The sequence below is a fragment of the Phalacrocorax aristotelis genome, chromosome 1 (assembly GCF_949628215.1).
Source record: "Phalacrocorax aristotelis chromosome 1, bGulAri2.1, whole genome shotgun sequence".
Lineage (NCBI taxonomy): Eukaryota > Metazoa > Chordata > Aves > Suliformes > Phalacrocoracidae > Phalacrocorax > Phalacrocorax aristotelis.
Genome location: NC_134276.1, coordinates 1,371,285 through 1,394,327, shown reverse-complemented (window position 1 = coordinate 1,394,327; position 23,043 = coordinate 1,371,285). Strand labels below are relative to the sequence as shown.

General features: G+C 51.4%; 1 protein-coding gene across 1 annotated transcript in view; it reads left to right on the top strand.

Moving 5' to 3' along the window:
* The window catches only part of LOC142052013 (disintegrin and metalloproteinase domain-containing protein 9-like), a 31,781-nt gene that overhangs the window by 602 nt on the left and 8,136 nt on the right, over positions 1-23,043 (top strand). Inside the window, exons 2-14 of the mRNA XM_075081867.1 lie at positions 2,651-2,729; positions 3,208-3,284; positions 5,053-5,248; positions 9,050-9,124; positions 9,223-9,294; positions 10,284-10,453; positions 11,931-12,006; positions 12,409-12,563; positions 14,855-15,023; positions 16,957-17,049; positions 17,750-17,942; positions 20,232-20,337; positions 22,710-22,893. Coding sequence (XP_074937968.1) covers positions 2,651-2,729; positions 3,208-3,284; positions 5,053-5,248; positions 9,050-9,124; positions 9,223-9,294; positions 10,284-10,453; positions 11,931-12,006; positions 12,409-12,563; positions 14,855-15,023; positions 16,957-17,049; positions 17,750-17,942; positions 20,232-20,337; positions 22,710-22,893 — 1,645 coding nt within the window. The remainder of the gene's footprint in view (positions 1-2,650; positions 2,730-3,207; positions 3,285-5,052; positions 5,249-9,049; positions 9,125-9,222; positions 9,295-10,283; positions 10,454-11,930; positions 12,007-12,408; positions 12,564-14,854; positions 15,024-16,956; positions 17,050-17,749; positions 17,943-20,231; positions 20,338-22,709; positions 22,894-23,043) is intronic.

Sequence of the window (23,043 nt, the reverse complement as noted above, 5' to 3'; positions counted from 1 at the left end):
TGCCCGGCGCCGTGCGCCTGGGGGGAAGGAGGGACAGCACGTGCCTGCGATGCAGCATTTTCCCTTTAAATGCTCTGACGGGAAGAACGACAGTTTCAGCTTTAACGGACCCCTGATTTCTGGAATTCAGTTATGCGCTGCTGGGAAGGCAGAGGCTGAGGGGCAGGGGGTGCTGGATGCCACTGGGAGGGCAGAGGAGAGGGCCCAGGTGGTACATGGGGGTGGGACAGGGCAGGAAGGGATGGGAGAGGATGGGTGGGAGGTGGAGGGTGGGTGGTGGCAGTTGGAGGTGGGATAGGGGTGCTGGAAGGTGGCAGAAAAGGCCCAGGTGGCAGTTGGAGGTGGGATGGGGATGGGATGGGGATGGGGATGGGAATGGGGATGGGGATGGGATGGGGATGGGGATGGGATGGGGATGGGATGGGGATGGGGATGGGGATGGGGATGGGGATGGGATGGGGATGGGGATGGGGATGGGGATGGGATGGGGATGGGGATGAGGATGGGGATGGGGATGGGATGGGGATGAGATGGGGATGGGATGGGGATGGGATGGGATGGGATGGGATGGGGATGGGGATGGGGATGGGGATGGGATGGGGATGGGGATGGGGATGGGGATGGGATGGGGATGGGGATGGGGATGGGGATGGGGATGGGGATGGGGATGGGATGGGGATGGGGAGAGGATGGGGATGGGGAGAGGATGGGGATGGGATGGGGATGGGGATGGGGATGGGGATGGGATGGGGATGGGATGGGGATGGGATGGGGATGGGGATGGGGATGGGGATGGGGATGGGGATGGGGATGGGATGGGGATGGGATGGGGATGGGGATGGGGATGGGGATGGGATGGGGATGGGGATGGGGATGGGATGGGGATGGGGATGGGGATGGGGATGGGGATGGGGATGGGGATGGGGATGGGATGGGATGGGGATGGGATGGGGATGGGGATGGGATGGGGATGGGGATGGGGATAGGATGGGGATGGGGATGGGGATGGGGATGGGGATGGGGATGGGGATGGGGATGGGGATAGGATGGGGATGGGGATGGGGATGGGGATGGGGATGGGGATGGGGATAGGATGGGGATGGGGATGGGGATGGGGATGGGGATGGGGATGGGGATGGGGATAGGATGGGGATGGGGATGGGGATGGGATGGGGATGGGGGTGGGGGTGGGGATGGGGATGGGGATGGGGATGGGATGGGGATGGGGATGGGATGGGGATGGGATGGGGATGGGGATGGGGATGGGGGCGGGGATGGGGATGGGGATGGGATGGGGATGGGGGTGGGGATGGGGATGGGAATGGGGATGGGGATGGGGATGGGGATGGGGATGGGATGGGGCTGGGGTGGGGATGGTGATGGGGATGGGGAAGGGGATGGGGATGGGGATGGGGATGGGGATGGGGATGGGGATGGGGATGGGAATGGGATGGGGATGGGATGGGGATGGGGATGGGGATGGGGATGGGGATGGGGATGGGGATGGGGATGGGATGGGGATGGGGATGGGGATGGGGATGGGGATGGGGATGGGGATGGGATGGGATGGGGATGGGATGGGGATGGGGATGGGGATGGGGATGGGGATGGGAATGGGATGGGGATGGGATGGGGATGGGGATGGGGATGGGAATGGGGATGGGGATGGGGATGGGAATGGGATGGGATGGGGATGGGGATGGGGATGGGGATGGGATGGGGATGGGGATGGGGATGGGGATGGGGATGGGGATGGTGATGGGATGGGGATGGGGATGGGGATGGGGATGGGGATGGGAATGGGATGGGGATGGGATGGGGATGGGGATGGGGATGGGGATGGGGATGGGGATGGGATGGGATGGGGATGGGATGGGGATGGGGATGGGGATGGGGATGGGGATGGGGATGGGAATGGGGATGGGGATGGGGATGGGGATGGGGATGGGGATGGGGATGGGGATGGGGATGGGATGGGATGGGGATGGGATGGGATGGGGATGGGGATGGGATGGGGATGGGGATGGGAATGGGGATGGGGATGGGGATGGGATGGGGATGGGGATGGGATGGGGATGGGGATGGGATGGGGATGGGATGGGGATGGGGATGGGGATGGGGATGGGGATGGGGATAGGATGGGGCTGGGGTGGGGATGGTGATGGGGATGGGGATGGGGATGGGATGGGGATGGGGATGGGGATGGGGATGGGATGGGATGGGGATGGGGATGGGATGGGGATGGGATGGGGATGGGATGGGGATGGGGATGGGGATGGGGATGGGGATGGGGATGGGATTAGGGATTAGGGACGCCTTTTAGACCACGGCTCTAGGCCACGGCCTCTGCAGGGGCCGCGGGGGGTGCCGAAGGGAGAGCGGGGCGAGGGGACGGCTCCCGCTTCCCCGCCAGAATCACCCTGTAAATAGTGTTCCCGGTGTTGGATTAATTGCTGAAACTCATCAGTGTCTCGGCCGTCCCAGGGGGACACGTCCTGTTTAATACCGGCAGAAGGAAACCACCACATCGTCCGTCTGACGCAGGCAAAGTACGGCTCTTGCCCGGTTTTCCTTCCTTTGCTGGTTTTTATACAGGGCCCTTTTGGGGAATTAATTAACCCGTACCGAGGATTTCTGCTTTGCTTTTCAGAAATTTGATAGCCAAGGACATCCCAGTTTTCACGTACAGTCCAGAGGGAGACCTGATAACCGAGTTTCCATATATTCAGGTAAGCTTAGGCGTTTGTCAAGGGTGCAGCGACAGCCAGAACTACACCAGTGGGTCCGAGCTAGGGATGGCTTTCTGTTTCTAAAAAAAATCCATTATTTTTACACCGTTTGTTTAAAAGAAGGAAGGAAATTGCACGGAGACTGGTAGAAACTGGAAAAACAATTTCAGATTGATCAGCAGACTTGATTTCTCTTTCACGTCTTTAAAGTTTTAAAAATAATTTTACTCTATAAAAATTGAGAAATCAAAAAATATCCCCTGAAAATTCATCATCATCCAGTGGCGGCCTATCAGGCTCCTGCTTTTTCCCCGCTCACCTTCTCTGCCTTCCCTTTTTGCACATGAAATACCCCTTCCAGAGGGGCGAAGGGTGGATCTGGGGAGGGTTTATGCGTCCCTTTACTGACGCAGAGGGTTTTTTTGTCCTGGGCACGGGAGCCTTTCCCGCAGCCTGAAGCCACGTGTGCACCTTGCAGGACGAGTGCTACTACGAGGGGTTTGTGGAAGGCTCCCCGGGATCCGTCGCCTCCCTCAGCACATGCTTCGGGATCAGGTAAGGGCCTTCCCAGGGGAGAATGAGGGGCTCAGTATCGAATTAACTGGGCTGGGCATTTATCTCCCTTTTCAGAGCAGGCGCCCTCACTTCTGCGTGCGATGCTTCCTGCTGCACCCTGCTTCTACAACGCAAACCTTCAAACACAGCTGAGATGGGGGTTTTTAGCATTACAGATTTAGCATTACAGATTTAGCATTACATTTTTAGCATTACAGGTTTTACAGCATCCCCAGTATCGATTTTAAAGGCAGGTATTTCATAGAAAACCAGGTCTGAGCGAAATTCTTGGCCAAATAAGGTGCTTTACATAGCCTCTAAGCAGGTTTGACATGGCAAGACAGCTCTGAGATTTACTTTAAAAGAGAGTAAACCAAGCACTTCTCGAGAAACTTTCCTCTTCAGGCACGTTCCACGTCCGGGATATATTTATTTCTGGTAACGCAAGCTCTGAACGTGAGACAGAAAGTACAACAGCCTCCGCAAATCAGACATCCCAAAATACGGGTGGTCACCCATAACCGTCGCCAACATCCCTCTTGAAGTCCTTCCCGCAGAACTGACTCACTTTAGAGGATTAGCCAAACAAAAAGGAACGCCGGCGTAGCCTCTCCTCTGAAGATTAAGAGGATGCTGAGATGTAGCTCAGCAGCCCCCTTACATCGCCCCTCTGCAACGCTATCAAACCCAAACCTTCCACCTTGTCCAGAAACAGCGGCCCTGGCAAGCAGGAGCTGCTTTTTTATTTTTTAAAGAAGTTGTCCTGGCTCTGAAAAATGTTTATTTTGTATTATTTTCACTGGCTTTGGTGGAAGGAAGTTATCCGGCCTTCCAAGCAGCCGCCCACGACTTAGAGCGTCCGGCAGAAACGGCCACGCTCTGCCGCGGTGTCGGGCTCCCCACAGCAAGCCTCTGCCCCTTCGCAGCCCTGCAGGGGACGCGCAGGTGGGAAACTGGCAGCTTTTCCCCATTTAAAAACCTTCTTGATGAACGCACCCGCACAACGGCCTTAGCAAAGTCTTCTGGGTTTCCAGCGGTTGATGAGGCCACATTTTCCTGTTGCAATCACCAATCGGTAATTATGACCATTTTAGGACTAAAGAACTCAAACTCCGGCAAACCTAAGGCTCATTGAGCCTCTCTTGCAAGACCAGGCGTGAGACTAAGATTTGATGGATGCAGCTGCACCTTCCTTCTCAAACAAGCACCCCAAAAGGTCTCTGAATTAAGTGAGGGTTTTTTAGGATGCCAACTTATTAGCAGACGCCGCCTGTTTAGCTGCGGTGCCTACTCAGGGATGAACAGATCTTAAGGACAGATGCTCCTGGAAGAGCCAGAGCGCAGAGCTTTCACGGCCTTCTCACTTTCATTGAATATAGAGCATTCATCTGCAGCTTCTTCGCTTCTTCCCAGAGCTGCGTGATCGCGCTCTCAAGCCTGTCTTAAAAAGATCTCTTAGGAGGGTTCCTTGTATCTGCGCACGGGATCCCGGCCCACGGAGTGGTGGGAAAGAGCTAAAACTTTCCATATCCCCCATTTTAAAAAAAAAAAAAAAGACATAAAATACAGGCCAATCCCAATAGCCCTGAACCCCAGAGGTGGCTCGTGGAGCTCCTACCCGTCGGCGAGACGCACGGGGCTGACCCGCATCTCCAGCCGCGCTGCGATGAGCCCCCCCCGCACCTCGTTTATTTTTGTATTTACTAAATAATTTAAGAAGTCATTTAGTCCAGGTCTTTTACTGGCTTCTCCGTTTGAAATTTGGCAGTGGAGTTTTGCAAATCGGAGACCTGAGGTATGAAATCGAGCCCGTGGAGAACTCCTCGACGTTTCAACACCTCATTTACCGAAGGGCGTTGGAGGGCGGCTCGCGTCGGCTGTGCCAAGTGCCCGAGGAGCACAAAGACCCTCTGCCCGAAGACGGAGAACTCGCAAACGGGAGTCGTAACATCCTCGTTATCGAAGTAAGGACTCCCCATCCGCTCGCGTCAGTGTTTGTCGTGGCTCAGCCCCCGCCGGCAGCTCGGCACCCTGCAGCCGCTCGCTCGCCGCCCCCAGCCCCGTGGGACGGGGGAGAGAATCGGATGAGAAAAAGCAAAAGGAAAAAACACTTGTGGGTTGAGATAAGAGCAGTTTAATAATTAAAATAAGATAATAATGATAATAATGATGATTATTATAGTAATAACAATAATGATAATATAATGAGAAGGAAAAGGGAAAAAGGGGAAAACCAGAAACACAAGCGACACAGCCGCTCACCACCCGCCGACCGACGCTGCCGGTCCCCGAGCCGCGATCGCTGCCTCCCAGCCCCGGCCAGCGCCTCCCAGTAACACACTGGGCATGACGTTACATGGTATGGAACATCCCTTTGGCCAGTTTGATCAGCTCTCTCGGCTGTGCCCCCTCCCCTCCCGGCTGCTCGTGCCCCCGGCAGAGCCCGAGGAGCTGGAAAAGCCCTTGGCTAGTACAAGCCCTGCCCAGCAACAGCCAAACATCGGTGTGTTATCAGCAGTTTTCATCCTCAGCCCAAAGCACAGCACTGGGCCAGCTGCAGGGAATTAAATTAACTCTATCCCAGCTAAAACCATGGCAGTGTTGCACGCTTGTGTGAATACATACAGTTACGTTAAATGCTGGGAGCGATCCGGCCATAGGGAAAATTTCTGTTGCGTTTATAAAAGCATGGCAGGGGCTTCACACTGCAAAGCACCTGCAGGTCTGGGAGCAAACAGGATTTCTGTATAGTGACGATGAGCAAAGCGCCCTCACATGGTATGGAAAGCACGCCTATAAGCATCATACTGTGAAATTACGGCCCCATTTTGCTTCTGGGGGAGTGTTAGGTGGTGCCCTGTCAGGTGCAGATCATCCTGCCCTGGGTTTGCTTCTCTCCTGAGATCCCTTCCTGCCTGGAAGCTCATCTCACAAACCCTGAGAAAAATATTCACGTCTTTAAAAAATGGTGGTTGAAATGGAAGTGGAAACCAGAATTTTTATTTTAATACAGCAATAAAGAGGTGACATGTCTGTCAGCTCCAGAGGTAACAGCAGCTGAAGGCTGTAATAAGCAAATCTCAAATTATTAATTATTTTTAAAGGCAGCTGGATAACATGTCTAAGCGAGCTGTGATCAGAAGCTATAGAAGCGATGATTTCAAGCGTTACTGACTTTCCATTATAGATCATCTATTGGCAATCCAGTATTTTACTGCCTGACTCCAGAAGGCGTAGACTCATGGACCTGGGGTCTGCATCCAGAGCTCCTCCCTCCAGACCCTCTTCTCGCGGGGCTGCCCAGCCGAAGAGCCCGGGAAGGACACAGCTTGGTGGGCGGGGGGTGCTCGGGGGGGTGGGTGCCTTCAGCCCCTCCAACAGCAGGCCTGAGCTCCATCTCAAAGGATCACAGGTTGGAAGGGACCCCAGGAGGTCTCAGGTTGAGCCTCCTCCTCCTCCACGCAGGGTCAGCTCTGAGGTCAAACCAGGTCGCTCAGGGCTTTATCCAGCCGGATCTTGAAGACCCCCAAGGATGGAGACTGCACGACCCCTCCGGGCAACCTCCTGCAGTGCTCGAATCCTCCTCACCAGTGTGTCAGAAATGGATGCTCTGAGGATGTAATTCCCTTTTTCTAGAGCAACCTCCGAACACCCTCCCGTGCCCTGACCGTGCCGCCTGTCCCTCAACCCCAGAGGGACGTGGAGGTGCAGGTCCCTGGGGCCACGGCTGGGTGCCCCCCTCCCGGCAGCCGTTTCTGCTGAAGTCTTGTGAGCACTGAGTAAGGGGAAGGTTACGCCACCTGCCTTCACTGACGCTACTCCTGCTCCTACACCCTATTTCTTTGCTTTTCTTTTCCCTCAGCGAGTAGCAGAATAATCTCGAGTCTCATCACGGTTCATCGTACCTCCCTGACGGAGCTGTTCGTAACCCTGCCAGCACGCTGTGTCAACCGCAGGCTGCCGGGACAGACGCCCAACAGTTTCTGCTCTGGCTCTGGCTCCCTTGGGACTGCACTTAATGCATCGTTGCACCTCGGCAATAAAGATCAGCGGCTGCTCCCTCTGCGTCTCTAGCTAGCGTTCACCTTGTAATAAGCAAATCTGAACGCTACTGCCCCAGTTTGCTTAAATTGCACACCAAAAAAAAAGCCTTAGCGATGTCAAAACATACACATTTGCTGGTTCTCTTCTCTTCAGAAACACGGTTTCCATGTTATCAAAGGAAATGAGCTCTTCTGGCACCACTTGATGGTGGATATTACCGACGCGGTTGTTTTCAGAAACACCTTCTTTGGAAAAATAGTTGATTTGCTTTGATTTGGGAATGCTTTTAGAGCTTGTGAGGACGCTTGTCGTTGCTGTTCCAGCTTTCGAAAGAGCTGAGATGAAATGTTATTTCCGTACCTACAAGTGCGGATTATTTACAGCGACGGTCTGGCCTACGCCAGCGCACCGTGATTGCAGTCCGTGAAAGAAATAGAGAGTGTCATTCAGAGATGCTGCCTCCTGATAATAATATGAAGCATTCGGATGAAAGAATTACTTATCAGCTCCCATGGAAGAAATATAGTTTTATAAATTGCTACAATTTTACTGAATTTACTGAGAACCTGCCAGGGAAAGAGGATAATTTATAATAATAATAAAGTGGCATTTGTTCAGATTCCCCACGCTTAAAGCACTTAAGCAATAGCATTTTTTTTAGCCGTGCGTACTTCTGCAACAGCCAAACCATTTAGAGAGTTGTCTTCCTGAGAGATAGCAACTCCTCCTCCTCTCCTCTACCACCAAAACTCCCAGGAACCACGCAAGAGAAATACCAGCATGTCTTCCTCCTTCCCACCTCAGCCAGCGCCAAAGCTAACACCCAGGCTTTTGTAGGACCAGCTTCTTTTTGTCCCCGTTACTTGGCCTAATCTGCAGATCTCGGATGCCCTCGCAGTCTCACTGAGCAATACCGTGCTCAGCGGAGAAGAATAACCCCCCCCAGATTTCCCACTAACCGATCGCTACCAGCAATTAACGTGCTGGACGTACAAAATATAGACGTCAACGAGCTCTACCCAGCCCAAGGCCGAGCGCGTCGCACTTAGAGCAGGTTTTAACTACGGAGCTGCCCACGCAGAGGTGAATGTGCAAAGGGCACAAGCAAGACATACTAAAAACCTTCTTCCCGGAGGCTGATGGGTCCCAGGCGCAGGGTCTCTCGGTGGGCACGCTCCCATTGCCTGTATTACCTAGGTGTGCTGGGCAAAACGAAGCAAAACTAAGCAAGGGTTATTTTAGTGGCTTTCACGTGGCTTGAACAATTTCAGGTCGGGACCGGTTTTTACCTGCAGTTCTCTGTTTACCCTCCCGGTTTCTAGCACTGAGCTGCCTGATGCAGGTAGCTCGTGTTGACCCCACTCAACTGTCCCTTTGACGCTGTTTTTGTGGTGCCAGATTTAATGATTAAAACCCGGTCTGAGCACGTGCAAAAGTCTGCAGCTCACAGAGAGCTGGTTTAACATGAGTGACACCAGGTAATCCCCCTGCCACCGAGAAAACCCCACCCACAATTGCGTTCTGTCTCTCAATCTCCCTGCCCTCGCCCTGATTACTCATTACACTCATTAACCCTCCTCTAATGCATAACTGCTCCGTCTTCTTGTACTTAAGGGAAGTTCTGGATTACTTTGAGTGACACCACCTTGGTTTTTGCAACGCAAAGCTTCAAAGCTCCCGAACGTACCTCAATAACCGCAGCGCGATTTGTTTGCTTCCAGGAGGTTCCCGGTCTTCAGAGCCTGCCCGTGCCCACCAGATACTTGGAGCTGGCTCTGATCACAAACAAAGAGCTGGTAAGCATCGGAAATCACCGCCATGCCGTGGCCATCGGGTTATAGCGGAGGTAGCCCTTGGCGTTCAGCGTTGTAACGTAGCTCTTCTCCCCTTCCAGTTTAAAGTTAACGACTACAACGAAACCCTGATGCTACATCTGTTCATTTCCATAAGCAACCTCCTGAACACGGTGAGTTTTAATGACGTGGTAAATACGATTGCCATTCTGCTCCGTTGGTTGTGTCTAACCCACCTCCCCAGGAGAGAGGTGAATGATCCGTGCCTGACGGCAGCTACTCTACCAGGAGCCAATGTGTTCCTCAGTGCTATAAAACCCGCTTCAACGGTTGAAAAACTGCTTCAAATGTGAGCGAAGTCAGATTAAAAATAGTTTTGAAATCATCCCAGTAAAACGGTTGATTTGCAAGTGTGCTGGGGGGTGGCTGGGGGAGCTGGGGGGGTTTAGCCTGGAGAAGGGGGGGCTGAGGGGAGCCCTTCTCGCTCTCTGCAGCTGCCTGAGAGGGGCTGGAGTGAGGGGGGGGCTGGTCTCTGCTCCCAAGTCACCAGTGACAGGGCGAGAGGGAACGGCCTCAAGCTGCGTCAGGGGAGGTTTAGGTTGGATGTGAGGGAAAATGCCTTCCCTGCCAGAGCGGTCAGGCCCTGGCACAGGCTGCCCAGAGAGGTGGGGGAGTCACCGTCCCTGGGGGGGTTCAACCACCGTGTAGCCGTGGGACTTGGGGCCATGGTTTAGGAGGCCTGGGGGTGTTGGGTTGGGGGTTGGCCTTGATGATCCGAGAGGTCTTTTCCAACCTTCATGATTCTGTAATTCTATGAATACGCATTATTGTTACTAAATGCTTCTGTAGCTCATTACGACCTTCCCTTCCCTTCATCCTCTCCTCGCTCTGAGCCCTCCAGAAGAGGACATGAGTTTTCACCTTCTGCTGCTCCTGTGTAAATATACCAACAAGGCACCGGCACTGCAGCCACGAGGCGCTCAGAGATGAGCTACACAGAAAGCTCCATTCAATTCATATAACGCATGAAAACAAATGCTCACGCTCTTTCAGCTTTAGCAAGAGCCTGGTTCTCGCAGGGGTAACGCGGAGGCGAGCGCGGCGCCCGGGGTCGCTGCACGCCCCGGGGGCTGCGGGGGATGCAAGCTCTCGCGTCTTCCAGGTGTACAAGCCCATGAAGCTGCAGATCGTCATCAGCGCGGTGGAGATGTGGACCAGGACGGACCAGGCGACGACCGCCCGCAGCCTTGCCCGGACGCTGCAGCTTTCTGCCGCGTGGTGTCAGAGGGATGCTGCCGGTCGCATTAACTACGACCATATCCAGTTACTGCTGTAAGGGTCTTGTGTTTAATCACATACCGGCTGTGGGGAGATAAGCAGGGAGCCACAGTACTTTCATCTCTTTCTTCTTCTAATTTTTACATATATATGCTGATACGTCTTTTGTCCTGGTGATATCTTGTGGAAGAAAATTGTAACAGCTTAATCCGTCCATGTACTAACCAGCGTGTATTTGTCATGTAAATTGCAACGAGAATTCCCTTTTCCCTTCCACTGCCCTCTTTTATATTTTCCCACACATGTACACACAGGCAGAGTGCAGAGCTTATTTCCAATTTTGATACAGTTGTCTGTAACTGAATCATTTTAGTCTCATTTTTAGTTTTTACTCACTTTTATATATACAAGCCACTCGTTTCTTAGATATAATCATTCATTGTTACATGGTTTACAACACAGTTTTTCAGTTAAACCTGACCAAGGTTAAACCTGATCTATTTTCCAGTTAAACCCGATCAAGGTCAAACCTGATCAATTTTTCAGTTAAACCTGATCAAGGGATTTAGAGCTCAAACTGCGAGACATTTAATGACTTATTTCACTCATTTGCTTTTAAAGACCTGGCACCTTGTTTCTGTTTTGCCTGTTCCTTTTTCCTTTATTCTGGGGGAAAGAAACCTTCTGCACAAACAACATCCACATCTCAAAATTTATCGAGCATTTCTTATTTCAAATTCAACATATTATATTGCCAAATCCTTTAAAAATAATCCTGAATAATTATATTTTATTGAAACGGCCTATAGGCCACTCTTCCCTTTAAAGTAGGGAGGAGGCAACGAGTTTCAAACCATGGCTCTGCCTCCTTAGCACGATGCGTCGCTGGGCTTGCACCCCTGCTCCACGGGTACCAGCCTGGCTGCATACGGGGCTCCCGTGGGAGAAACAGGTGATGCTGGGCTTTTCTTCAGGAAAGGAGCTCCTTGTTACCCAAAACCGTTATTTTCCAGCTGTAATTCAGGTGATGCAGCCCATCAGAAATGCTCCGAGGGCTGGAGCCCCTCTGCTGCGAGGCCGGGCTGGGAGAGCTGGGGTTGTGCAGCCCGGGGAAGAGAAGGCTGCGGGGAGACCTTATTGCGGCCCCCCAGGGCTTAAAGGGGGGCTGTGGGAAGGGTGGGGGCGACCTCTTTAGCAAGGCCTGCTGTGACAGGCCAAGGGGGATGGGTTTAAACTAAAGGAGAGGAGATTCAGACCGGATAGAAGGGAGAAATGTTTTATGCTGAGGGTGGTGAGACACTGGCCCAGGTTGCCCCGAGAGGTGGTCGATGCCCCATCCCTGGGCACATCCCAGGTGAGGCTGGACGGGGCTCTGAGCGACCTGATCGAGTTGGGGATGTCCCTGCCCACGGCAGGGGGTTGGGCTGGATGAGCTTTAAGGTCCCTTCCAACCCAGACTATTCCTTGATTCTATGATCATTGAGGCAAAGTTGTTCTGCATTTCTTTAATGTTCAAACTTTCCCGCTGCAGTGGCCAGCACTGCAAGGAACAGGGATTTGCCTGGAAGGGGACAATATGCCAGATGAACTCCGTGGGTGTCGTCTTGGTAAGGGGAGACCTCGCAGGTTTGCACTGTCCGAAAGGAAAAACAAACCTTTCGTGTTCACAGTGAACCTTGGGAGTTAATGCTACGTAACTCCTGGGCTCAGGCTTCTACCAATTAGCAGGTAACACCTAAACTGGGCGTCTGAAGGAGGTGATGCTGGTCTTGGTTTTGCCATTTCTTAAAGGAGATGAGACAGTGAAAGCCAATTCTCCAGCACTTCCCCAGACCAACCCTTTACGGGTCCTTCGGTTTCCCTCATTGGTTGTTTGCCAGGGCAAATCCCCACCTAGCACAATTTTCACAATTTCTGAGCTCGACATTGAAAATCTAGATCTGAAGATCTCCACAACATACACTGACTTGAGAAAAACACGGACCTGTGGTTTTTCTTCCTGCCTGCAGTTCCCCGGCCACGACACCATCAGCGATGTGATGACGCTGGCCCACGAGATAGGCCACAGCTTAGGCTTCAGCCACGACGACGCAAAAAAATTTCAGGACAAATTCTGCAATTGCAACTGCGCCCACAGAGGATGCATCGTGCGAACATCCCCGGGGTAAGCAAAGCTCGGTTCTCCCTACATCACAGCGAGGGTGAGATTTGGGTCATTGCCTTCAGCTCTCCACCTCTGAGCAACCGCTGCGTTTCTGTAGGGGGTTGCGTACGTCCATTCCTCCGCAGCATCTTTTAATCTTCAGCCTCAACTTGGCAGAGGATTGGGAGTCTAAGCAGCCCCTGCTGTGTGCAGGTGGTTGGACCAGGGAATTCCAGAGGTCCCTTCCAGCCTAAATTACTCTACAATGAGTCATCAAGTGAAAATAGTTATTTAGATATTACAAGAGACACCAATTCTCCCAGAAAAGTTGGGTTCTTTGGCTCCACTGCTCACAGTACAACTGATCACTTCTTTTCCTCTGCTTAGTGATAGGATGACAGGAAACGGCCTCAAGCTGCGTCAAGGGAGGTTTAGGTTGGATGTGAGGGAAAATGCCTTCCCTGCCAGAGCGGTCAGGCCCTGGCACAGGCTGCCCAGAGAGGTGGGGGAGTCACCGTCCCTGGGGGGGTTCAACCACCGTGTAGCCGTGGGACTTGGGGCCATGGTTTAGGAGGCCTGGGGGTGTTGGGTTGGGGGTTGGACTTGGTGATCCTGGAGGTCTTTTCCAACCTTCATGATTCTGTGATTCTGTGATTTCTCCAACTAATGGTTGCTTTTGGCTTCTTCATAGCTGTGTTTTGATGCCTCCTGCAGATGTGTGGGTTACGGCATCCCCTCCTCTTGCAGTGGTTCTTTACAATTGCTACCCATGAAAATGCATCTTTCAGAAAAGGTGCGTCGTGTATAAGGAGCTGCTCCTCACACCTGCCCTCTCGATACATGACCAGCATGAAGAAAAATAATTCCACTAATTAATTAATCCCCTGTGAAGAATATTTGCTAGACGTCAGCTTCTGTTGTTTCAGCATCAGAGAAACCACACAATACTGCAGGAACATCCCTGTGGTCAGCTCCAAGTACTGCTGGTAATACAATGTCTTTAAAAATTACTCATTCCCCCTAGCACTAGAGGTCTGCCCAGCACGCAGTGAACTTCAGCAGGCAGCGGAAGTTGCCTCATGGCAGATTTGTTTGCTTCCAAATCCTAAGATACTTTTCTTGGTGTGAGGAAGTCTTCACCTCCATGTCACCCTCAGCAATGCACATACTGAAGCAACGAGGACACATGCAAAGTATTTGACCCTTATCTTCATCAGAGACCAACTAAGCCTCCCCGAAGACGTTAATGATTTGAGAAACTGAAGTCTCCTAGCAGATCTGTCCGAGCTTTCAATAACGTCAGCATTGCAACAGCCTTTCAGGGCGGTCACCCGCAGTCCTGCTTCTCCCCGTGGTGGTCCCTCCCATCCCATCACCTCCTTGGCGACCTCAAGGTGCCGGAGGACCCAGCACACAAGTGAAAACCTCAGCGAGTCACAGCACTGTGTTTCACCGCTCCCTGATCCTGCAGCTTTTGCTGCCATCCATTCAAACAGTAACCCTGTTATCCCAATGTACCCATTAAATTCGTTTCCACACCTCTCACTTTAGGCAAGAGTCCTTCCAGAATTCCTAAACGGCGATTAACCGACGTGTTCAGACAAGTGGCTTCCACCTCGGCTGCAGTGACTTCCATGCCTACCTTTATGCATAACACCAGCAATTCTATTTCTGACTCATCCATCCTCCCACCTGCTTCTCGCCTATCCCCTGATGTCAGTTCTTATTCCCCATCACTCCTGTCCGCCTGTCACCCTGGGGGTATGTCAGCCCTGAGCCCTTTAAGGGATGCCTCCACAGCCTTGTTCCGTATTCGAGTCGCTCTGCTGCGCCATGAGCGCTGCCTGACATCATGCTTACCAAAGCTGAAGGCAAGCTCTCATTTACTTTTGGGCCACGTCTACATTTGCTTTGACATAGAATAATAGAATCTTTAAGGTTGGAAAAGACCTCTAGGATCATCAAGTCCAACCATCAACCAATATCTGCATCATGCTCGCTACATTACCTTCTTACTTCAGCTTCCTTCTTAATTTGTACGCTTACTAACTGCATTCGGTTTCTCTTTTTAAATCCTCTATAAGGGATAACTCAGCTTCACATCTGGAACTTCTCACGCCCGCACTCCGCATGGTTTGTGAGTAGCCGTCATTGATTTGAGAAGCTAGGCATGGATCACAGAGGAGAGAAAATAGGCTTATTCCCCCTAAAACTGCCCATATTCCTCTTTGCTAGTTATTCTATCTGTTCTTTGAGTCCTTCAATTACTTTATGTATATGGTATGGTTATATATAATATTTTTTTCTTACAGATCTTGCTTGGCGTTCAGTAACTGCACTATGGGAGAATATTACGATGAAGTAAGAAGAAAAAATCTACCCTGTCTACTCAACATACCTTCTTTAAAGCCATTTCTTCTCGAACTCTGCGGCAACGGTGTCTTGGAAAAGGAGGAAGAATGCGATTGTGGCAGTGACGAGGTAAGCAATTAAATATTTCACCACGATTTACGGGTTAGAGTAGTGTTAGCAAAACTGTGGTGGTTTTGCAGCCATAAAAGCTCCCTGAGTCATGGGAATAAATCATCTTTGAAGTGTTACATGTTCAAACGGGCACACTGGCTTCCTCTTCTGTGAATTCCCTTGAAGCACGGATTTGACCAAATATGGCTTTATTCGTGGGCAAAATACGCATGGTATGTGTAAACAGATGCAGAGCATTTCTAGAGGTAAATCTGGGGTTTATTCCATGGCTACGGGGGAACCTTTCATGGCAGAGTCTGTGCGGAGCTAACAGTGGACCCCGTCTGCGAGTGCCTGATCAGGAGTCACGCTGCTGGGACACAGATGAGACCTCCCCACAGCCCGCCCACAGGGAAGGGTGTTTTCCCTCTGGCTGTACTCATGGTCGTAAGAATTGGGGGTCTGAAGAAACGAAAAGTGTCCGATCAGTGCTGCAGCCAAAGTGGAAGACTCTGCAGAAGGAACATGCCTTTGCCTCCAAGCCGCTCTACGTACAAGCAAGATATGAGCACTTGCATCTTCTTGTCTGTAAAATGAGAGTTCTTCTATTTCTGTTCTTTCTCATAGTATATTTACCCAGAAGACCATGAAGGAAGTGTTTTTCTGAAGTACTTGCACGCTGGTATCTTCACAGCTCTAATTCCAGGAGCCATACGCTTGTGACACTGCGGAAAATTTTAGTTTTCCAGTGGAAACTCTTGTTTGCGTTTCGTGTGATCGTTATTTGTACGAAGCTCCTGCAGCTTCGTCAAAGCTCAGCCTTTGCGCTGACGTTTCCCACGTAGAGCGATTGGCACGTGTTTGATTTCCAGGCTTGGGCTGAACATCCTGCACCGTGCTGATAAAGAGGATTCACCTGCTTTAAAAAATTACGCTAGAAGAAACCGAACCCTACCACCTACAGCCCCCAGGACCCCGGTCTCTCCAACAGCTCGTCCCAGACCTCTTGTCCTCAGTCAGGCATTGGGCTCAGCCATACAAATGCCGTGAGGAGACGCTCTTTATCAGCCCCTTTTATCCCCTCCCTTTTCCGTTTTCCCACAATTCTCCCTCCCCAATCCACCTTAATGCCCCCCCGGCCTGTGGTCCTTCCCGTAACCACCCCACACAAAGCCGTGCGCATCCCCACGTTTGCCCTAACGCACCCCACAAGGAGTTTCACACAGTCCTACATTCCCTCTCAAATACCGCATTGTAACTTTGGCCTCTTCAGGAGACCCAACAAAATCTTGTTTTCCATCAGCGTCCTGAGGGCTCTCGGCTTTGATAATGTCCCCATTATCTCCTCTTTGTCACCGCTGCGTGATCAGTTCATCGCTGTTCCTGTCCCCTTTCCTTGTTTTTATGACAAAAAACCATTAAGCAGCTCTCCCTACAAAGCCGATGCCCTTACGTCCCAGGTATCCTTAAAATTCGAGCTACTAATTCTGTTTGTGACAAAGTTCAGGGTCCACCAGCTCTAGCACCTTGAATGATTCGGGATTGGGAATTGGAATGCTTAAGGAAATGATGGATCGTTGCTGAGAGAGTTTTAAAATGGAAGTTAGGGAAGTATGAAAGAAGGGAAAAAATATAGAAAAGGAGACTGATCTCTCCCATTGTGCTCAGAGGGGTTCCCAGGTACTCTGGAAACATTAATGAACCTATTCTTAGAGCTCCCCTGTGAAGCAGGTAGGTTGGCTGATTAACAGAGGAGGTGAGATGGAAGCACTAGTGTTGACAGAAGAACCCAAATTGTTTTAAAAGTGTCTACACGCGGCGTATCTCCCCTCGACGCAGGGCTCCAGAGTTCGGAGAGTAGCGGTTTTCCCTTAACCTCCTTTAATTCTGTGTCTCTTAAGCTAGAGAAGGTGATCCAAAGTCATATCAAGGTGGCATTATTTACTTCCAGGCATGCCTCCAAGAAGGATGCTGCTTCTCCTCCAGCTGCCTGCTCGCCCCGGGGGCTTCGTGTTACAGAGGCGAATGCTGTCACAAATGTCAGGTAAGTTCTAAGAGCAACAACCGCTATTGGCTTGGTGATGTAGGGTAAATTAATGATTTTATTGTTTTTCAGAGCTGTTAAGTGCTGTAATGTTTATTTCCTGCCTTTCTCAGTATATCTGGTCAGAAAATACGCATAAACTTGACTGGAAACCGCTCACGCTTAGGCAGAAAACAAATAGTTTAGAAACACTGAAATTACGTCAGACAAAAACCATCAGCAGGAGGAGCAAAGCGAGGGATTTAACGACAGAACCGACTAACCCGACACGGGCACCGGCGCCACGGACCAAACGTCCAACCACCACAGGTCTGGCTGAAAGGAAACAGATTGTAAAACCTCACTTACGTTTCTGCTGGTTTTGAGCTTTTAGGGAAAATCCAGCAACACCGTGTTTGTAGAGACACTTCAGGCTCAACCTGAAATGCACAAACACCACCACGAGTCTCTGTGCCGGAATATCAGCAATCGCCGTGTGCAGTGTCTCAATTTCCATCAAACTGCAAGGACTTTAGACCCTTATGCCCCCCTCCAGTCCTTATTCTCCCTGACTTTTTTGCAAATTCAAGTTGCTGTTCTTTATCTTACACTTTTGGGGCATTCCCTAAGATTTCGCCACGCAGGTTTCAGTGGTTTGGGCCAGCGGCCCCAGAAAAATAGAATTCCATTCAAAACTAATTTTGTGGGTTTTTCTTTACAGTTTCAGCCAGCAGGAAAAATCTGCAGAGAGCATAGGAGCGTGTGTGATCTCCCCGAGTACTGCAACGGCTCTTCAGGGACCTGCCCCGTGGACGTTTTTAAGCAAGACGGGACCCCGTGTAGTGACAACGACCGCTGCTACGATGGGCGCTGCCACAGCCACGAGGCGCAATGCAAAGCTTTATTTGGCAGAGGCAAGACTTCTCGTCCAAGGAACTGCCAGATCATCTCACCCGGCATTAGCCCCCACCTTCAGATAACACTTAACCTCGTGCCTCCTCCCCTTTCCCTGCCCTCCGCTTTAAAAACGTCTGGTTTTTCCACAGTCGTGAAGATTCACTGTTTACTCTTTATCAGGCAGGCAGGCTTAGATAGCCGGGCCGGTTACTTGAGAATATAAGTAGGTGCATAAAATACTGCAGAACACTTCTAAAATGCGCCATGATTTTATAACAATAGCTATATATCCATATATATATATACAAAAACATGTATTTAAAATATAGTATTGGACTCGACGAACTTAAGTGTCTTCTCCAACCTAAATGATTCTAGGATTCTACATATTTACAATCGCTAGGGTAAGAGAAAAGGAGGGTTTCTCGGGCAGTGGTTGTTGTGGTGCTGGTCAGGGACATCCCATGCCCAGTGCGCAACGGGAAGGGCAGCCGTGGCCACCCTCATCCGTTTGCCAGCAGAGGGTCCCAGAAACAACGATGTGCTGGAGACAGCCGCTGAGATCACTGCTATGCCTCTGAAAGCAACCACGCCCTATAATCCGCCCGTCTAGATTTCCCCCAGTTCAGACTTGAAGCTTGATTGTGATTTTTTTTTGAATACCTGCCCACATCCTCTTTCAGATTATTTCAGTTCTGTAGGAAGCAACCAAACTTCCCCAGAGCAGGTGTGCTGCAGCTGCGGCAGAGCGGATCTGTTCTGCGCTCCCTTGTTAGCAATTGCAGTGGTGCCCACCACGATCTGAGCCCCAGGTGTCCTTATAAACCTACGAAAGTCTTCTGGAAGTAAAACCACGGTTCCCCTGTGATCTACCACATTTAGGAGAAGTTTGGAGTCTCTGGGAACCCCTGCACATGAAGACACTAGCGTTTCTCATAAAAGGCATTGCTGGGAAAGGCAAGGATATTGATAAGGCAGAAAATTTTCATGTTTTGTGATCATTTTGACATGGGACACAGAATCCCAGAATGGCAGGGGTTGGAAGGTCCTCTGGAGCCCATCCCATCCCACACCCTGCTGGAGCAGGCACACCCAGAGCAGGGGCACAGGGCCGCGTCCAGGCGGGGGGTGAATGTCTCCAGGGAAGGGACCCCACAGCCTCTCTGGGCAGCCTGTGCCCCTGCTCTGGCACCCGCACAGCAAAGGGGTTTGTCCTCATGTTCAGGTGGAACTTCCCGTGTTCCAGCTTGTGCCCGTGGCCCCTTGGCCTGGCGTTGGGCACCGCTGGAAAGAGCCCGGCCCCATCCTCCTGACACCCACCCTTCAGGTATTGATAAGCACTGATGAGACCCCCCTCAGGCTTCTCTTCTCCAGGCTGAACAAGCCCAGGTCTCTCAGCCTTTCCTCACCAGGGAGATGCTCCAGCCCCTGATCACCTTGGCAGCTCTGCGCTGGCCTTGCTCCAGCAGTTCCCTGCCCTTCTTGACCTGGGGGGCCCAGAACTGCACACAAACCCACACCTCCAAGGGACACCGAAGTAACTGTCACGCCAACATTTACGTGGTGCTAATGTGGCCAGCAGCGATCTCAGCCACCTCTGCAGGACAGCTGGGAAGCCTGGCAGCTGGTTTTGATTTGAGAACATGCTGGATGCTCATAAACTTGTAAAAAAGCCTGACAGGAGCCCTGCTGTGACCACGGGCTCTCCATGTTTTCCCTCAGTGCTCTGTTCCTCTTGTACAAGACTCGATGAATATAAAGATGCTCTGAAAAAACTGGGAGTCCCCTGGGTTAGAAATGGTTCTGCTTTACTGAAATCCAGATCTGTGAGCGGCGTCTGGGATCTAACAGGAATCATCGTTGCAAATACTGAATGTAACGGTGGTGATTCTGGTTTCAGGGTAAATGTAAGATATATCGACCTGTGTCACAGAGCAAGATAGAATTTAAAAAAAAAAAAAAAAAAGAACACGTTTGGGAAAGGTTTTAGGCTTTTAATCCAATTTTAAGCTCTATGTTTTTCTGTATAAATGACCATGGTGTACTCTGGACATTGGTTGATCTCTCAGTGGCATCTCTCATTTAGCCACTTCATTCTCATTCTGGCCCAAAGAAGGACCTGAACTAAAAGAATAGGTGAAAAAAAATGCCCATAAAACACGGCAGGTCAAATGCAAACTGTGGTTGACTAGAACTTCGTTTCAGGAAAAAAAATCACAACAATCATCTTTAGGGATTATGGGGGGGCGCGTTTAGTCCCTGCCCCTCCATGAACATCTGTCTCCCTTTGCTCTCTCGCTCTGCAGCCGCCCACCGTGCCCCGCTGAGCTGCTTCAGGGAAGTGAACGCTCGAGGCGACCGGTGTGGGAACTGTGGCTGGAACGGGACATACTACACTAACTGTCTGGAAGAGTAAGTGCTGGTGACTGGTGGTTACTGGTGTCCCCGTCCTGCCAGTAGCCAGGCAGAATCACAGAATCACAGAAGGGTCTGGGTGGGAAGGGACCTTCCAAGCTCATCCAGTCCAACCCCCTGCCATGGGCAGGGACATCTTCAGCTCCATCAGGTCGCTCAGAGCCCCGTCCAGCCTCACCTGGAATGTGTCCAGGGATGGGGCATCGGCCACCTCTCGGGGCAGCCTGGGCCAGTGTCTCACCACCCTCAGCGTAAAACATTTCTTCCTTAGATCCAGTCTGAATCTCCCCTACTTTAGTTTAAACCCATCCCCCTTGGCCTGTCACAATAGGCCTTGCTAAAGAGGTCGCCCCCACCCTTCCCACAGCCCCCCTTTAAGCCCTGGGGGGCCGCAATAAGGTCTCCCCGCAGCCTTCTCTTCCCCGGGCTGCACAACCCCAGCTCTCCCAGCCCGGCCTCGCAGCAGAGGGGCTCCAGCCCTCGGAGCATTTCTGTGCCCCCTCTGGCCCCGCTCCAACAGCCCCGTGTCTGTCCCGTGCTGAGGAGCCCCGAGATGGAGGCGGCGCTGCAGGGGGGTCTCCCAGAGCGGGGCAGGGGGGCAGCACCCCCTCCCTCGCCCTGCTGCCCGTGCTGCTGGGGATGCAGCCCAGGGCACGGGTGGGGGTCTGGGCTGCGAGCGCACGTTGCCGGCTCGTGTCCAGCTTTTCACCCCCAGCACCCCCAAGCCCTTCTCGGCAGGGCTGCCCTCCATCCCCCATCCCCCAGCCTGTGTGGGTACCGGGGTGGCCCCGGCCCAGGGGCAGGACCTTGATCTTGGCCTTGTTGGGCTTCGTGGGGTTCACATACTCCTCGAGCTCGTCCAGGTCTCTCTGGATGACATCCCGTCCCTCTGGCATCCCAGCTTGGTGTGACACCACTGCGCATTGCTGTACAAGGCATACGAACAGAACACTGTTTCTAGGAGTTTTTCAGGTTTGGGGTTTTTTTTGGTTCAGATTAAACACAGTAAGGGAGGCAAAAGCAAAAATGGTATTGGGAAACAGAGCACAGATTTTTATACAACTTGGAGGCTCTGCTAGGCTTTTCTGGTTGGTTTTCATAGACGAACGAGTGACGTACAAGCGTTGCTGAGAGCCTACTTGTACTAACAGTCAAAGTAGGGGAAAAAAAGCACATGGCAAGAGGAGGAATTTCTTTAGGTTGGGTTCTTCTTGCACTTTATTTTCAACTCAGAAAGCTTAGTGAGGATGGTTTTCTTTTTTACAGGAACTTATGGGTTCTTCTTCTTTTCTTGTCCAGAACAGCCTTAAATCTTATCTCCTGGCATTAAGGGAAGTTCAGTGCATGGTACTTTCCAGCTTTCCTGCAATAAGGGGTCATCCCATCACCAGGCAAGGGCTTTGATAATGGGTTCAGCTTGATAATGGGTTCTCTAACCCTTTTTCTCCCAGAGCATTAATTCTTTTCACGTCGCTGCCATGTGCAGCGGTCAGCACATCTTGAAAAACCTCTCTAGATGGGGCATTGTTGTGGCGTGCAGTCCCTCAACCTTTGAACTCGGCACTCCCCAAGCCTTCCTCTGCGGTCCTGGCCTGAGAGGATGACCCACCTCCGAGTGTAGATGTCAACCATCATTCCAAAGGGAGGAGGTTTTTTACCAGGACCTTGGAGACTTGCCGTCCCTATGCATATTAACATTCACTCAAAAATACGCAGATGCTCGTACCTAACCTTCCTTCATGCTTGCATTTTGGCATTTCACCAAGGTTTTGGCAGTTCACCAAGGTTTTGGCCGTTCACCAAGGAGAGGGACATTGCTGTCGTTAGGGGAGACACCAGGATGCAAATTCAGAATTTGATCTTATTTCCTATTTTCCTACTGAGCACTATGCAGGCAGCACCTGAGCTTCAGTGTTGCCACCTCTGGGCAAAGAGATGAGTTGCTGCATAACTACACCCAATTCTTCCTGGCATAAATGGCAGTATTTCTCATACGGTATATAAAATGGGAAAAACACATGAAAAGTGAGGGTCAAAAAGTCAAACAGGGGTGTCTCTGGGGAGATACGCTGTGTCTATGTGCTCAAGGCACCGCCAACAACTGCCATAAAAGAGTCTCTGTCAATAGTAGCTAGAAGTCTTAACCTCGGAAAAGGGGTGGTTGGATGAAAACTGCCCAAAAGGATTGGTCCCGGGCAGCTGGAACCCCTGACCGTGCCCAGCGTTGTTCCCACCGTGTGAGCTGGAACGAGCCAAATTTGCACCAGGCTGCTCGAATAGCTGATGGCACGGTTGTACACCAGCACCATGGATCACCACGTCTTCAGAGGTCTCTCCAGACCTTGCAGCGGTCTGTTTGTCCTTCCCAGGAACGTCCTGTGTGGAAGAGTGCAGTGCGCTAACATTAAAAGAGTACCAGTCAGGCAGGACGGCCAGACCGTGGTTCAGACAACCGTGAACGATCAGCTCTGCTGGGGTCTCGAGTTTCACCTGGCTTCCGACACTCCTGACGAGGGATCGGTGAAAGACGGCACATCGTGCGGTAGAAACAAGGTACCCTTAGAAAACTAAGAGGATATATGAATAGTACGGGAAGAAGATTAAATGGAAGGATTTTGTTCCTAAAGGAGATGTTCTTGCTCTCTGATATAAACCACATAGTGCCTGCTCTTAAAGCCCCCGTTAGCAGCTGAAAAATAGCAA